At 46.2% G+C, this 17,940-nt stretch overlaps 1 protein-coding gene across 1 annotated transcript in view; it reads right to left on the bottom strand.

Moving 5' to 3' along the window:
* ST8SIA1 (ST8 alpha-N-acetyl-neuraminide alpha-2,8-sialyltransferase 1) overlaps positions 1-17,940 on the bottom strand; it is a 126,158-nt gene that overhangs the window by 56,429 nt on the left and 51,789 nt on the right. The window contains exon 2 of the mRNA XM_084765855.1: positions 15,927-16,071. Within this exon, the coding sequence (XP_084621981.1) occupies positions 15,927-16,071 (145 nt within the window). The remainder of the gene's footprint in view (positions 1-15,926; positions 16,072-17,940) is intronic.

Here is a 17,940-nt window from a genome sequence, read left to right as displayed (position 1 = left end):
TCCCTCAGATGCATATAACTGTATCTCTGACCCAATTGCTTCATTTCTTAAACCAAAGATGAACAATTTCCCAGAAGAAAATCCCTAACAAGCATTGTACCCACTGGCCAGGAAAACAGAGACACAGTTGAGGCAAAGAAACCCCAGTTCCTTTCAGGAGGTAAACTACCATACATTTGCTTTTCAGTCAGTTGACGAGGCCCTTGGAAGTCCAAATTAAAATTTCAGCTGTATTCTTCCCTTGCGTGTGTAAGCATTTTTGTGATGAAAAAAAATGCCTACTAATTAGCTCATTTATTTCAAGAAAAATGCTTCTTATTACAGATATTTATCGAATTTTTTTTTGACAATTACCCCAAACTTTCTCTAGGGATATGTAAGTACTGACTCTCGAATATTTGCAGAACAGTTGTGCAATCTCCTCCTTATAAGCATAGTTGTGATTTGAAACAGGGGAGTTAGCATTATATTTTCTACATGGCATGCAAATTTTGGAAATTGAGTGATATGAATATTTACATATGGTTACGTGTGTGTGTGTGTGTGTGTGTGTGTGTGTGTGTGTGTGTGTGTGTGTGTGTGTAGGTCAAGCTCGATGTTAGGTGTCTTCCTTAAACCCTCTTTGCCTAATCTTAAAAACAGGGCTTCTCACTGACCATGGAGCTTTCAGACTTGCTATGCTGGCTGGCCAGGGAGCTGTAAGGAATCCTCCTGCCTCTACATCCATATCAAAGGCGGTGGAACCTTTCGCTTGCATGCCCATCATATACTGGCCACTTTTGTCCATTAAAATTTGTCACTCAAACCACTATTTAAAAAAAAGTAACACTTTGTAAATTTGCATATTTGACTTAATCTGTTAGCTCAGGACACAACCCCATGTGGTTTGTTTCCATGTGACCATTCAGAAGACTTACTGAACATCTCATACTCAACACCCAGTTATTTATTGCTAACGTCATTTCTGCCTCCTGAATGGCAAAACCATGAGAGAGGCTGTACCTTACCCCATGCCTGTGTGTGGCTACATTTCAAAAGTCATCAAAATTCATGGAGCTTTTCTTTTCCTTGTGGTGTAAAAAAAGATAAAGAGCACACAGCCTTTCAAAAGCAGGAGGGCGTTTTCTCCATGGTAGAACTGGAAGCAGGAGGGACTGGCTCACTCATCTTTGCTAGGCCCTTGGATTTGTACATCCTTCATTGGAAATACCACTGAGAGGTTCTTCAGAGATGTGGAGAGGCACACCTCCCTGTTAGTGTATTAGTCTTAACTCGGGGATTGCAGCCCCTTTAGCAAACCCATCTTCAAAAATATTTACATTACAATTTATAACAGTAGCAGATTTACAGTTAGGAAATAGCAATGGATATGGTTGGGGATCATAGCATGATGAGCTGTAATAGGGTCACAGCACTAGGAAGGTTGAGAACCATTGTGTTAGTGTCACCCCAAAGCCCAGCATCCTGCAACCAACACCCAGCTTAACTGCCTCCTCTCCTATTCTATAGAACAACAGTCAACTGGGCTCTTCATTTATAACACCGGCGCCCACTCCATAAACTCTGATGGTTGAGGAGTCATATCTGGCAAAAATTGGCCAATGCCACTCTTTCAGTTTTGTACGAATCAACAGTGCCTTGGCATCGTGGGCTAGAAATATTGAGTTGGTTTCCGCTTGATTCTCTTTTCAAATCATCCTAACATCCACTTCCGAAGAGACTCTTGAATTCTTCCCCTTAGGGTAATGAAGAGTATACACACAAGCCAGGCATGGTGGCACATGCCTTTAATCCCAGCACTTGGGAAGCAGAGACAGATGGATCACTGTGAGTTCGAGGCCAGCCTGGTCTATAAAGTGGGTGTAGGACAGCCAAGGCTACACAGAGAAATCCTGTCTTGAAAAAACAAACAAAAAAGTATACACACACACACACACAGGCAGACATAACATACACAGACACACACACAGACACACACACACAGACACACACACACACAGTTACTGATCACATATAGATGGCTCTAATTCATCCTATAGCAGACAGTCATTCATATCCTAATTCTTCCAAAACAAAGCCTGGTACAAGGCACTCATTCTCCAACTAAAAATTCCATGCTCCGCCCCCCCCCCCCCCGCACACACACAGATCTTCCCCAAGGTACCCAGAACCCACTACCAACATGAAATTCTTGCTTGCTATTTTGTACCCTATATTACCTAGGCATGCCCTCAGCATGCCCTCCACCCTTTTCACATATCTCTACATCGTAAAACACAATCTGAATTTATCACCCTACGTGAAGGAGTTTTAATCCAGAACATGGCTACTCTGGCAAGAGATCACATCCAAAGACCTTCTAGGTCTCTGTGATCCATCTGGAATACAGGCAACACCTTTAATCCCAGGAGACAGAGGCAAGCATATCTCTGAGTTCAAGGCCAGCCTGGTACAGAGCAAGCTTCAAGTAAAGAAAGGCTGAGGCCTAGGTAAGGTGGTACATGCCTTTAATCTCAGCACTCAGGAGACAGAGGCATGCCGATCTCTCTGAGTTCTAGCCAGGGCTGTCCAGGCAGTTCAGTTGTGAGGTGAGAGGCCGTGCAGGGGAGTTGAGTTTGTGGCAGCTCAGTTTGTGGAATTCAGAGGCAGATTTACAGAGACCAGTTGTAGTAAGCACAAGCTAGACACGAGGGAAGACATAAGAGCCAGAGAGTGAGAAGGAGCCAGATTGCTAGAGTTAGTTTGAGGCCAAGCAGAGCAAAAAGTCAAAAGGGAAGAGAAGCCATTTTGAGTCAGTTGGCTTGGAGAGGAGTTTGAGTCAGAACAGCTGAGTTGAACCAGCCAGCCAGAGTTCAGAAAGACCTAGAAAGGGTGAACTTACTCAGGAGTAAGTCTCAGAGGCTGAAAACATTCTAGGCCTAGGTTAGATTGTATGGAGGCTAGAAGCTTCCAGGACTAGGTCTAGGTCAGCAGAAGGAGGCAGTGAGCCTCCAGGATGACAATTACTTCAGAATAAAAGACGACTTTTACACCCCTACCTCAATTGAAACTGCATAGCATCTATTCCCCCGTCCTATTTTCCTTACTCTACCATCTATCCACAGGACTGTTTTTCACCCTTCATGCCAGATAGGACGCACTCACACACACCGGGAACACTTGACAATGCAGACAGACTAGGTGCAAGTTAGAATTCATTTATGCTCAATGAGTCATGAAAATTTTGAGCCAGAGCTGTGTGCACTGGCTTGTAAATCTATGTGGAATCCAATAAAATCATTTCTTCAGTACTTCAGAGAGCTTAGGGTATGCCGTCTGTTATTTGGTCTCAAGCTGAAAGCTTTCATTGATGTTTCCAAACAAGGAGGTTCAGGAAACCAACCCCTACACGCAACAAAACCATCACCAAAAGGTTGCTGGAAGAGTACAACAGCTGACAGCAGAGTGGGTGCCTGTCACTGGTTTCCTGTTTTCTCGATTATTTCTGGAAGTGACCTTCCCACCAAAAGGGACACAACAGTACTACTTCCTCCTATTTCCCAGCATCAAGAACTATAAACATCAAGCAAAATTCAGCCAAGGATATTTGACAAATGTTTATTGTTGCGTAACCAGCTACTGGGCAGTGTAGAGGTCAGGTGGAAAATCCTGACCTCTGTCTTGGTGTTTGTTCTGTTAAAAGGTCACATGAATTAAGACTTCCATTTTGTCTTCAGCTATAAATAGTCTATTTTTAGTCAGTGGATTGCTTAACCATTAATCCAGTTTCACTGACTGGAGACCTGAACGCACACGATCAAGATCAATTGCCTGCTAATTGAATATGCACACTGAGGAAAAAAAAAAAAAGACTGATTGTCTCGTGTTTAGCTATTTTATCTATTAAACAACCAAGGAATGAAGCATCAGATGTTCTTTTTTAAAACTAATGCCGCCTTCGCTTCCCAAACTCTTGGAAAAGCATGAAAGGGAATGACTCCAAACACCCTCTAGCCCTAGGAAGGTTCCCCAAATATCATATTAACAAAGTATTCATCTATTTCTATATAAGAAATTCAATGAGCTATCCCAGACCTCATTACACTATAATGGGAGAGACTTTGTGACACGATAATCATTTTCCAGAGTAGCAAGAGGAAAGGGAAGGCAGGGCTGCAGGAACCTGGATCAGCACAGAATCAACTTCCGGAGGGAAACCGGAGCTGGGAACTTAACACCCACTCTCCAGCACCCACGTAAAAGAAACAAAAACAGCAAAGAGCTCTGGGTGTGGCCATATGTGCGTCTGGTTCCCACAATGAGAGACAAAGACAAGCGGCCCTCAGCCTGGCCACCTGGCCACCAGTGCCCTCAGCCTGGCTGCCTAGCCACCGGTGTAGGGAGTAAAGCAGAGTGTGAGAGACACATGCCTAGCATCCTATTGTGGTCTCTACACTTGCACACGTGTGGATGCACACCAGACACAAACACATCTGACTCTCGCTCTGAAGGGGAAATAGAATAGACAGAAGTGGTTGAAGAGAGCGAACAGGGTAGGAGGGGAGCGCAGAGAGCTACAAGGATGGAGGCCGCTGCTCGTTTCCTTAGTGAAGTGCAGCCTGCCTTTACCCCCAAGTTCCCTGGCCCTCGCTTCATATGTCTCATGTCTTATAAATATCACTCACTCAGCGTTATCTCCATAAGCCATAACCCTTTGTCTTCTAAATTCTCCCTTGCTTCTGTTTGCTCTTCAAACAAAAGGTCAGCCATAAAGCTACCAGATGCCTTCTGAGGAAAGTGGCTGTGATTTACCTAATTTCTTGACCTGTCATTAGCTGGCTTTTGAAAGTGGCAGAGTGCCTTCCTTGGCTCTTCTCCCTCAGGGCCACTTCCTTAAAGTGTGATTACAATCTGAAAAAGAGACTTCAGGAGATTACTTAAATTTATGGCTTTTGCTAATCCCGGAAAAATCACCAGGCTTTGCAATCAAAGGGCTATTGTTCTAGGCCCTGCACACCCAGCCTCATCTATAATCCGGCTGAACCCTCTTCAGAGGTTAAAGTTCCCAGGGGTGAAAAATGTATGACTGTCTCCGGCAAGGGCTTGCTGAGAGGCAGCATCAACCGGGCCATCTCATATTGGCTCCAGAGTGCTTCACAACGGGAATATATTTTCCTCCACCAGCTGAGCCACGATAACTTGAAAACAAGCAGACTGTATGTTAATTGAAAAACACGAGTCCCACTCATGTATTCTGTCGGGGCACTGGTCCAGAAGCATCTGATGGCAGAAACACTGAGTTAAGATGGAGCACCACGCCTTAACATTGGGGCTGAAACCTGCAACAGGGAAACTGAGGAGAGGCCTTGGTTCTTAGTGCTCTGCCCTACGCTCTTGCCATGTCAGTCCGGCCGGAAAGTGGACAGAGACTGGCCACGCAGACAACTCCAAATGGGGTTATAATGGACAAAACAGCCATTTCTCCCTCACTGTGTCTCACGAGATTGGGTGTTTCACAATACCTGAAACCTTATAATTATATGTGGCACAGAGCCACAGCAAAACAAATCACAGTGTGGATGCAAAACTTCCCCCACAGGCTCGCATGTTTTAGCATTTGTTCTCCTGGGAGCTCTGTTTGGGGAGACGTGGTAAGCCTTAATTGTAGTTGACCTTTATCTGTTTTGCTGATTCAAACCATGTGAATATGCCTGCCCACTCCTGCCACTTTGGCCACAGCCCCAAAGCTGCTATGCCAACATTGATGAATTGTACCCCCAAACTTTAATCAAAGCACAGCCTTCCCCCTTAAGTTGCCTGTTACAGGTATTTGAGCATAGCAACCATAAAGTTTTAGGAGCAACAAAAAAGGGCTCATGGTAACCCGTGACAATTTTCACATTCTCTTCCTGAAGCCTCTGGGCTGGGCCTCCCCAAGCATGCATCTTCCAGTGCATAGCTGCCCCCTCCACTCTGACAGTGAACCTCAAGTCTCCACACAATAGCACAGACCTGAGGAACAGCAGGAAGAAGCTAACGGGTGAGCATGCACGGAGTTCGTTAGAGGCCTTGGCACATCAGCCAAATAGGACATGCAAGGGGGAGGAGCAAGTATGAACAGATATCTAACGGGCACAGACTAGAAAACTGAACACATGGGGGATATTAATTAGATACCGAGTTTGCTCAGATATGTTTCACATGAAAAGAAAAAATAACCTGTTAGATGGATGTTAACGTATTTGTGAGAAAAAAAGAAAACTAGGAATTCAACTTATTCATATGTTCATTAATTCTGCTAAAATGTATTCTCTATTTTATTCTAGGCACAATGCTACATACAGGGATATTGCAGGTCCCTGGCATCCCTAATTGAATATCTTCTCTCAGAGCTTTCCTGGGAAATGGAAAAAGGGCGCTGAATCAAATAAGAGTGACCTCATGCAGTGAGGTTCCCCTCCCCACCCCCACCTAAAAACCTGGAGTTGAAACAGAATCTAAAGGATAAACAGAAATTAATGAAGAGGCAGCCAGGAGCTTCCAGGGAAGGGGACTGTGTGTTAGAATCTCTGTCGAATAAGGGAACACGCATGGCATTTATAAAAATCAGTAAGATTTGCATAAAGACAGGAGCCCTGTGGAAAGTGATCCTGGACACCCAGGTGACACAAGGTCAAACAGATGTGATAACCATTCAGGAATCTGTCTTTGTCCTAAAATGGATGTGACAGGAGTTAAGAACTGCAAGCAAAGCACAAGCAGGCAGAATCTTAACTTGTTCTTTAGGAAAGGTAACCTGGGCAGCAACTTAGAAAATGGGCCAGTGAGGGGCCACAGCTGATGCATGATGCTCAGTAAGAGCTGTCTAGGATATCCACGGCAGGGCCTCCTTGCTGTGTGAGCTGCGATGCTAGCCTAATGCTAGTGATGGGAAAAGTTTTAATGGATATAAGAGAAAACATCAAAACCTCCTTCAGCTCCACTGGGGATTGAACGCCCCCTCCACAATGCAGGGTGGAATTTAATTATGTTTTATCATTCTGAGGAGGGGTCCTTGAAGACATGATTAAGCCACGATGGGCTCTGTTCTTACGAATGGTAATTAATGCCATTATGGGAAGAGTGGATTAGCCACTGCTATATTAATAACCCAGGAAAAATATTATTAGATTCAATTACAATTACCTTGATCTCAACATTTTTTTTCTCACTTCAATAAAGAACATAAAGTCTGACAACCCCGAGTTTAGACCGATGAGAATTTTTAAATCTTATATTAAAAAAAAAACTATTCATTTTCAATTTACAAAATGTTATTTTTACCCTCAAAAAGGACTTCCCGTCCTAAACTTCCCCACTACACATCCACACACCCACTTTCCAGCAAGCTGCCAAGATAATGTCTTAATTAGCAATTTGCCTAAATTCTCTCCTTCACTTAGATTTTTGATTTCCCTGTGTTGTCTGGCTACACGGAGCTAGACAGAAGAGAGATTAAAACCTGAATTCTGTCAGAAGTTCAGAGCCCATGAACACAGGGCTAGCTCACATGTGATCTGGGGCCCCTGACCCTTGAGAACTGTGGGCCATGCATGACCTTTAAGACAACAATCTAGGAAGTTCGATTCCCAACACCTACATGGTGGCTCACAACTGTTTGTAACTCCAGTGCCAGGGGGTCAAATGCCCTCTCCTGGCCTTCACAGGAGCAGGCTCACAAATGGTGCCTGTACATCCATGCAGCAAGACCACTCATGTATAAAAATAATTAGGAATAATTCAAATTAAAAACAAAGACAGTAACCACTTGGCCATCCCGTGATCTTCTCAATGGCACTTTGAAGAGTAATGACAGCAGTCGCTGCAAAAACCGTAGCTTAACTTATCGGAAATCAATGTTTTATTTCACGCTGCATTTTCTGTTTATCCTGCTCTCCAAATATAACGTCAGAGATATACCTGCCGCAGAATCTATAGCTTTTTATCAATAGTCTGCATTCTCCTGAACCCCACACTCAACAGATTCACTTCCTTGACCGCCTTGGGAAATCGACTGCAGTCCGTGGCTAGTGGGGAGCTTTTCCCTCATCAGTCCCTGGCATCACCAAAATCCCAAGCAAAGGCTTAAGTCCACAAATGTTTTGGCAAATGAGAACGTATAAGGGCTGGGCACGTGGCTCAGTTGGTGGAGTGTCTGCCCAGCACCCATGATGCTCTGGGCTTAATCCCGACCACCAGGGAAACTGGGTGTGGAGGCCCAAGTCTACAGTCCCGACATCCGAGAGGCTGAGGGAAGAGGATCCTGGCTAGAGAATGAGGTAGAGGTCAGCTTAGGCCACATGAGACCCTGCCTAAAAGCAACGCAAAACAAACAAACAAACAAACAAACAAACAAATGAGCAACAGCAACAGTGATAGCGAGCCCTCGCGCATCTTTGGAGAAATCACTGCAAAGCACCTTTTCTTTCCATATCCATAGCCGTGTTTTCACTTTGTTTCTGGAAATGCCACTAAGATTTAATTTAAAGTCCAGAAGTTATCCATCCTATCTTATGGATTATAAAATCAGGTTGGACATAGTACAAATTATACAGAGTCATAAATGTCACCAGAAAAAGGCCAGGCATGGACCTGGATCTTTACCTTGTATTACCCACAAGGTTCAGCAATGTTGGCATTCAACCAAAGCCAGCAGCGTAAATCAGCTGAGTCACTCGCTGATAATGGAGCAGCGTCCTAGATTCCAGCAAAGAAGCAATATGCAGCGAATGTTTGCGATTCTCTCTGGGGACCTGGGTTTCCCTTGTATACATATCAAAACAATGCAATTGCTCGTTTCTCTACAATGTGGTTTACTGGGGCACACAAAGCCCAGGAGAGCTACTGTGTAGTGTAGGACCCCTGGTTTCCTCCACATTCTTGGTTTCCTCCTTAACAATGGCAAGAGAAAAGCCTCCAGCTGGTCCAAGGTAAGGGATGCTAATACAGTTTCAAGGTAACAAATAACAGGGACTAGCTCACCTACTGGAGATTGGTGTCTCTAACAGAAATAAACAAATGACAGGATGCTATAAGCTTCTGCTTTGCATGCATGTGTGCAGCTTCATTGTGTGTGTGTGCATGTAGAGGTCAGGGTGGACATCCTAAGCCTTTTAAAAATCATGCTACTTTTTAAAAACCTCACTGAACCCAAAGCTTACCAATTAGGCTAGCCTGGTTGCACCTCGTGTTCCTCCCTGGCGCTGAGGTTATAGGTACATATTGCCATGCCCAACTCTTACGTGGTTCTGGGCCTTGAACTCAGGTCTTCATGGTTGAGTGGCAGACACTTCAGCAACTGAGCCATCTCCCTGGGCCTGTTAACCAGAGCTGGTATTTCACACCTTTCGATCTTAGTTCCACCCATGAGATGAAAAGACTAACAATGTACAGGAAAGTGTAAAGGACAGATAAAGAAGGTGTGACAAAACGCCAGGTACATAGTATAGGCTGGCAAATGCAGTGTGTTGTCACGGAGCTCAAATCCTGAACAACCAAGCCTCTCTTGCAGCTAGACGTGAGCATGGGACTCAGTTTTGACCAATGACACAAAAGTGTTAGTGATGCAGGACATCTCTTTAGACTCCTTCCTGCTGAGATCCTGGACCTAAAGTATTTCTTTAGCCATCAGCTTCTACAGTTCAGCAAAAACCAGACTCCTGAAAGCCTGGTGGTACAAGTAGCCAGGACCCACCCCTGAATAACCCACCCCCTCCTTTCCTATTACTTGAGATAGGCAAACACCTATTTGGTTATAAAGCAAGCTGTTGTGAAGCAAACTGGACCATATAATGAGACACACACCCAGCAATGCACTGTGCCCTACAAACTCAGTCCCCTTAGTTTCTTTACAGTTGAAAGAGTATGTATTTGGGAACATGAGACACAGGCATATCCAGGAGCTGAGAAAACTACATTCACCACAGGTCTATGAAGAGGGGAAATGCCACTCCAGCAAGGCCAATTTCAGAAACTGTTTTTGAAATGTCCTACTGTGTTTCCCAGAGACCAAGGACACAGCTCAGCCAGTCTCAAGGGAGCACAGCTGGAGACTGATTAAACTGAGGAGCTGGGAGCAGCTGCTAGAGTGTGGTGTGCTGTGTTCCTCCCCTATATACAGCTTTGGAGAATGTGCTGAGGCAACTGGTTCAGTCTGTGACCCACACCATGTGACTATTCGTCATGATAGAGAATGAGAAGATGACCACGCTTTCATTGCACCGAGAGGGATATTATACCAGCGCAGATGTAGTTTCTAACACTCCTGTGCTTTTCTTGCTCAATTCTAAAGAAGTGTATGCTTCTCCTAAGGGAAGTATTTTAATCCAAAATAGACTTTACTCAGTAATCTCTGCAAATGCTAGACCATGAAGGCTTAATAGAGACAGTCCTGAGGTGGCGGGGGGGGGGGGGGGGGGGGCAGGGTGTGGCTCGGGCACTACAGCACTGTGCTCTGGGTTCCATCCTCCAGAACCACACAACAGGGAGAGAGGGTTGAAGAAAATTGTTAACCCAATATAGGGACTGTCTTTAGTGTAGGGGAGGGGCAGTATGTGTGCAGGTGTGTGAATATGCATGCGCAGGGAAGCCAGAGGACAGCCTCCACTGTTGTCTACCTTGTTTGAGGCACGATCTCTCACCAGCTAGCCTGATGGGACATTGAGCCTTAGTGAACTGCCTGTCTCTGCGTCCTCAGTCCCCAGCAATGGCACTATAAGTGCTTGTCACTATATCCAGCTTTTTTCACTAAGGATTTGAACTCAGATCCTTATGCTTGTACAATAAAGCACTTTGCTGGCTAAGCCATTTCCCATACGCCAACCATCTCTGGTCAGGCTACCACAGACACACCCAGGAGTGTGCTTTCCTCATCTAGGTGCCTCTTAATACAAACTGGCAGGTTTAACTATCCAAGCATTTCAGATGACAGAAATTCCTTTAGTGTAGCTCCCCATCCTTGAGAGACTTGAAGCCTTATCCAAGAACTCTTATTAAGAGCTCCAGCAAATAAACAAAAGTAATACAATGAAGTTAGCCTTTCATGCCTAATCACGTTCAACAGGTACTTCACCAAAATACATTCCCAGAGCCATTTGACGTGACTGCGTGAGCACGTGATCCCCTCCAGTTCAGCCTGAATGAGGCCCAGACGAGTAGATGGGAGAGGGTGTCCGCATGAGGTGAGAAGCATCAACTACCACAAAGATGGACGCTCATCCCTCAAAGGCACACACCAAAGTCCTGGGTTGGGAAAGAATATTATTTGAGGAAATAATAACATATGCAATGTGTACATATCCACACATGCAGATGACTATTATGTGTCCCGGTTTAATACAGTTGACAATGAAGCTTGTGATGAGGAAGTGAGTTGTGGAGGGTCCAAGTGAGACTTGGCAGGCTGTGATAACAGACAGAGCATTGGTGTGACATCATCAAGACACAGTGCCCTAAGAGTCCTCATCCAAGGACACAGCCCTACAGAGCACCTAAAACATTCCACATGGCACCTTTCTCTTCCATTGTACCTTGGCAGTGACAACAAAATAAGTAAGAGTAGACCAAGGAATAGGAAGGAGAACGCGGCTAACACAGGTGCAGCGTGTAGGGGGACGTGCTCCAATCAAGTCTGGGCAAGTGACCAGGGAATAATTTCCCTGAAACTCAAGCTGAATGAGTTGTAATCTTGACTGTCAAGTTAACCAGACTGAGAAGCAATAGGAGTAAGCAACGCACCCCTGTGTGAGGACGTTTCTAGAGATTACATCATGAGGGCTGGGGCCTAATGAGTGAATGTTTCAACCCATTGGGAGATTCGGTTTTTGAACAGATGATTGGAAGGCTCTGGAACGGTGGAAGGCTGTGCTTGGTTGGAGGAAGTAGGCTACTTGGGAGCCAGACTTTGTCCTGATCACTTCCTGCTACGACTCTACTATGCTTCCTGTCTGTCATGGTATGAGCAGCTCATCGGCACCCTGCTTATCACCTCAGAATCTGAACTAGTCTGATCACAGCACTCTGAAGAGCTGACCAACACACTCTGGCCGCCATGCTCTGCTCACCCTGGCAAAACTGAAGGGAGCCTGCTCACCTGCTTTCTGCACAGGCTGCTCTCCTTCCCGGGAGCAACATGAAAGGAGGAGAAAAGTAACTGGCAACTTAGTTTACATTTGCTTGTAACAAACTTGAAATACCTGGGGAGTGGGGTGGGCACCCTCACGATGTTACTGGCTTTCCAGGGTGGTAACAAAGTAATTAGTCTCTGAGCTCAAGGCCAGCCTGGTCCACAAAGCTAGTTCAGGACAGCCAAAGGCTACACAGAGAAAGCCTGTCTCAAAAAGCCAAAAAAGAAAGAAAAAGAACTAGTCATATCAGAATGTCACAGGAAAACACACAAGTAACTTTAAAAACGTGTGGTTTTTTTTGGGTTTTTTTGTTTGTTTGTTTGGTTTTTTGTAACTACTCACACATTGGGACATAATGACCTCAGATTCCTACAGAAAGACAAGTGTTTCCTTTATTATTCTGGGATTGTGACAGGCTCAGAATTCATCTGTGCACACTTTAGAAAGGAAGTGCTTCCTTCCCTCCAGCTCCTGTGACTGACAGATCTGACAGTAGCTAATTTGTGTCTCTTTAATAATCTTTCCCCTCAAACCATAACGCTAAATGTCATTTGATATGAACGCACACCCTGGAATACAGAAAGCCCCTTTTAGGGTTGCTTTTAACTATTTTTTCTCACTGCTAAAGACAATTGCTTATTTTCTCATCTTCCTTTAGCTCATCGGTATCTGTTCTTTGCTGTTTTGTTTGTCTTAGAACTGGGATTTGCTGTGTAACTCAGGCTGGCCTTGAACTCACCCTGACCCTTAGACTGAGGCTGCTCCACATGGACTGACCAGCATGGGTGCTGTGTGTTCACAGAGTGGTGACATGGAGTAATTTAGATCAAGCATGCCAAGTGTGCTGCAGCCTTCAGTGTGATCGTCCTGCCTCAGCCTCCCCTGTGCTGTGATCAGCCATCATGCCTGGCTAACACCGAAGTCACAGGGTAGGTCTCACACGCTGGTTCAGGCTGCACACCTCCCTCTCAGCATCATCCTGCTGTGAAGCCTGGAGGTTAAATGCTGCCTGTCTCCCACTTCTAGGCAACAGAAGGTTTAGATGCAAATTAATCTTTGCAATCCATGAACCTGAACAAGACTTGAAGGAAAAGGAAGTCCCCGAAGCCAGCTTCTGGCCACTGTTTCTTCTGGAGACAACCGTGACCACGTGGCAGTGGTTCTAGAATGTTCTGATCCCACAACAAGTATATCAAGTTCTGGAACTCAACTCTAAGGGTGACATCTCGGCCCTGCTTCTCCCTTCTTCTAGTGTTCGAAGCACCCAATTCTCTTGACAACTTGTCTTTTCACCTAAAGTACCCAGGGAAGTTTCCGCACATTAGCTGCCCTGAGCAGCACTCCTCATCTCGGGATCCAGCCCATGAGCCAGCAAGATATCAGCACTGGCAACCAGAGGCTACAGTGCTCACTGAGAAACTGCTCTACACTGCCACTCTGTGGATGGGACCCATGCTGCTGTCTCTTTCATACAGTGATGAGAGCTGCGTCTCAGAAGAGACAGGAAAGCTATCTGTGGTGTTCAGTTGGTGAGAGATACCAACATAACCCAATTCCTTTTCCCTTTGATATGAGGAAGGCCTTGGGAGTAGGGAGGAAGTTGAGCATGAAGTGCATGAATATTGACACAGAATTAAAGCTTGATGTACTAGCATGTTCATGAGAGGTAAAGTGTGTGCATGTGTGTATACATGTATGTGCGTGTGTGTGTGTGTGTGGTGTGGTGTGCTGTGCCTGTATGTGGTTCACACACATGAGCATGTGGGTGTGCACTCCCATGAGCACACATGTGGAGGCCAGAGGACCTCAGGGATCTTCTATTATTCTCTGCCTACCTCTAGGCAGGGCCTCTCATTGAATGTTGAAGCAGAAGCTCACGATTTACCTAGGCTGGCTGGCAGTGAGCTCCTGGGACCCACTTGTCTCCACCCATCCCCACCCCGACCCCCATGCAGGGACTCCAAGCACATGCAGCCATGCCCAGCGTTTACATAGACACTGGGGATTTGACCTCAGGTCCTCATGCTTATAACACAAGTGCTCTCACCGCCGAGTCATCTACCTAACCTATATTTCCTAGCTTCTATTCACTATATCTTCTACGTATGAGTGTTTGCTAGCATGCACATATGTGAGCCACATGCGTGCCTGGGACCCAAGTAGGTCAGAAGAGGAGTCAGATCCAGAGTTACGCATGCTGTGAGCTACCTTGCAAATGTAAGCCCAGGTCCTCTCCAAGGGCAATAAGTGTTCTTCGTCTCTCTACCCCCATATTTACCAGTGCTCCCCCATTTAAACAGCATACCTTTTACAACCATTGAATTACACTCACACACCTAAGGGGGATCTAGTAAATCCAGAATGTTTCCTTTTTGTTGTTGTTTTATTAGATTTTGGTCAGCGTAAGAAAGAAATAGGATTTGTTGTGACATCTTTATACATGCAGATCATTAGACTTTGTTCAGCTTTGCCCCCAACCTTCCCATCTCCCCTCCTTCCCTCTTCCTGCCCGTCTCCTCCTCCCCAGTATTTCCCCTCTCTGCCTTCATGTCACACACATCCCCCTTCCCCACTTCTTTTAGGTCCTTCCCCACTCTCATACGTTCATGCCCTACACATATGTACACACACACACACACACACACACACACACACACTTCAATTCTGACGAGGGAAAACATGTAATGTCCACTTTCTGACTTTGTTTTACATCACCTAACATAATGATGTCAACATGGAGATCGTGTTCTTACAAATGCCACGATTTCATTTTTCTCTACACTTGCATACATTGTCTTTGTGACTATGGACCACGTCCTCTTTATCCATTCCTCTGCTGATGGGCATGTGAGCTGGTTCTGTCTCCTGGTTACTGGGAACAGTGCAGCAGTAAACACGGCTACACAGGTGCCCCCTGTGCTGTTCTCACTGGACACCCTACAGGCAAATGGCCAGCAGTAGAGGCTTCTCTGTAGAGGCTGTGACCCTGGGTCTGGTGGGTCACATTTACAGGAGCCTCTCCTTTAGGAGTGTGTTTGTTATTTATCATTGCAGAGGCACTGAGAAGTCCTACTGTCTAACCTGGACCACGAATCCTCTTTCTGGGCAATCATCTAGCCAGACTATGGTTACCCAGAAGGCTTAGGAAAACCAAAATTCATTTCTCAGCTTCTCCCTAGCGGCCATTTCACCAAAGATCTCCCCATCCTTCACCAAGTGGTCTCTAAAATAAAAAAAAATTATTTTTCAAACTAGCTAGTAAAAATCACTTTACTGTACTGTCCAAGAATCCGAGCAGGGAAATACTAAGTAAGCAGAATTGACTTAGCCCACTTCAAAAGTAGTCAGACGGAATTGTTTCGCTCAGAACCTGCCACTCCTTTACTTTATAGCAAGGGGGTAGCCACAGAGTTAGCATCCAAGAGTTCCAAGAAGACATATGGTCCCTGTTCCCCAATGGCATCATCAGTCCCAGGAAAACACCCCACCACCTCAATCCTTCACAGTCTTTCCACAGCTGACCTCAGAACACTAGCATCCCACCACACCCTGACCATTGCTTGCCTCAGTTTCATACAATTTTATTCCAAGTAGCAAGGAGAATTGTCACTGTATAAGGTCCTTCCTTCTAATATTTCACTCCCACCCTTGCATCAAACAACCAGAAAGCATGGGAAGACAGAAGAAAATCATTACAATATTCACATGAGAGAAGAGAAGATGAAAGACAAAGGCCCAGTGGGTTAGCAGACTGCCACCCGAGGTGCACTAGACTCCACTCACCTGGGGGAAGAGGGAATATGTGGAATTGTCAATGGTGAATGAGTATAAAAACTCCCCATCATACCACAGGCTCTTCCCCATGGGGGAATTCATCTTAGTCATAGCGAAGAGATGTGCAGGATCGCAGCAGTCTTCCATTTGTTTCCTAGGAGAGAAAGAGAAAAAGAGCAGCAGGTTAAGTGAGCAGCTGGCTCGTTCATTTGTCATCCCCACGGCAGTGTGCAGCCTCACCCCGGTGCCAACTCACTCTGCAGAGTCTCCTCCTCGGTGATCACACCACGACTAACTCACACTTCCAGTCACTCAACTGCACGACTGGAACCCTCTCCTTAGAACGGTTTTAGAAAACCATGACAGCTCTCGGGTGTGTCTGGCATGCATCTAGAGGCAACAATATACACAGTCCTGGAGATGTACTGATTAGCGCTGCCACCCAGGTCCTGCAAGGATTGAAGAGCTGCCTCTGAAGGGCAACACGGCATTCAGCTGCAGCCCAGTTGTAACTCTCAGGTTGTGGGACTCTGCTGGATAAGGTTGGAGTCTGACTTTCCCAGATAACCATTTCACACTCAGTCTATGAAGACGGACTCCCTTTCTTAGTGGAGTGCTCACTCCACCTGATCTGGTAACCCCAGATTTTGTACGGGGTGTCACATCGTCCTAGAAGTCATCTCCTCACACATAGGATAATTAAGTACTGTGTTCTCGTCCTAGTGATAGGGCCTCATGTTACCGCATATAAAAGAGCTACTGTACCAATATGTAAATGAAGTATCCTGGCATCCTTAGCCCTGGCAAATCCCACTGCCCGAGGTTTATAAATAAAGGCTGGCTGACTGGCTGGTGCGTGCGTGCGTGCGTGCGTGCGTGCGTGCGTGTGTGCGCGCGCCCGCACTCTCACTATTCCTCCATCATGAAGGGGGTTGAGGGGACCGCTGCTGGATGCCCAGTGGTCAGGCAGCCTGTAGCCTCTGCTCAACCACTGCCGATGGCTCAGTGCTGACCCCTGGTGGAGCACCTCTGGGCCTGCGTCTCACCCTGCCTGCCAGCAGATTTCAGACATTCACCTGCTTCTGCTGCTGTGTTGGGCGCAGTGGCCCAAACAAGGGGCCGTAGCATTTGTGGTGCTCCTGAGTCTCCACCGCCTTGTGAGACTTGTAGTCTCATTCTAAAAAAAAAACTAACTGTAACACAGTGTGGAGATTCATTTTCCACCTCCCCCTGAGAAACTGGGAACCTGGCTTAATGCCCAGGCCACGATTCCCCACCGCCCGCCCCCCCCCGCCCCCCCCCCCCCAGCACTCTAATCTGATCCTGAGCAAGAAATGGAACCTTGGGACCTTTGATCTCAAGGTCTGTCCGTTCTTGTCCGGAGGAAAACAGCACCTGCACCAGCCCACTAGGCGCGGGGCCCAGGCCTGCCGCCACCGGATGCAGAATGACATCAGGCAGTTAAGAACAGTGCAGGGGAATGAATGCCTCATGAGTATAAAACAGAGTAGTCCAACAAGGGCACGCACCCCCAAACCAAGGACGGGATTTCAGAGAGCTCCTCCGCAGTCCCTCTGAATAGAAGCAGGCGTGAAATGAACGATGTACCCCCACCATGGTGAGGCGACCTGCCTTCCGGCTGCCAGTTCTCATTTGAGCGAGGACTTCGTAGGGATGACAGGGCTGAACACTGTGGCCCCTGCCTTGGTCTCACCTTGCCCACTCTGTGTTTGAAATGCTGGCCTCTCTAGGATTTATCCATCACTAATATACAGTGAGTCCCTCCCTGGTCCCTCAAGTTCCAGCCTTGTTACTGCTTTGTGGGCAAGCTGATGGGTCGCTGGGCTTTGAAGAGCAAAGGAGCTGGCATTTTGATGGCACACCCGATTGTCAACGCGCTGCGCTGAGCACACTTCTGGTATAACCATGGGTCGCCAAAGATTAACTAAAGTCTCCTAGACACGCTAGGTGTCCCCTCCCTGCTCTCAGATGCTGGCTGGCTTCCCCTTCATACTAGTTGAGA

This window comes from Acomys minous (genome assembly GCF_964271855.1).
Source record: "Acomys minous genome assembly, chromosome: 17".
NCBI lineage: Eukaryota > Metazoa > Chordata > Mammalia > Rodentia > Muridae > Acomys > Acomys minous.
This window is presented reverse-complemented; position numbering and strand designations above follow the sequence as displayed.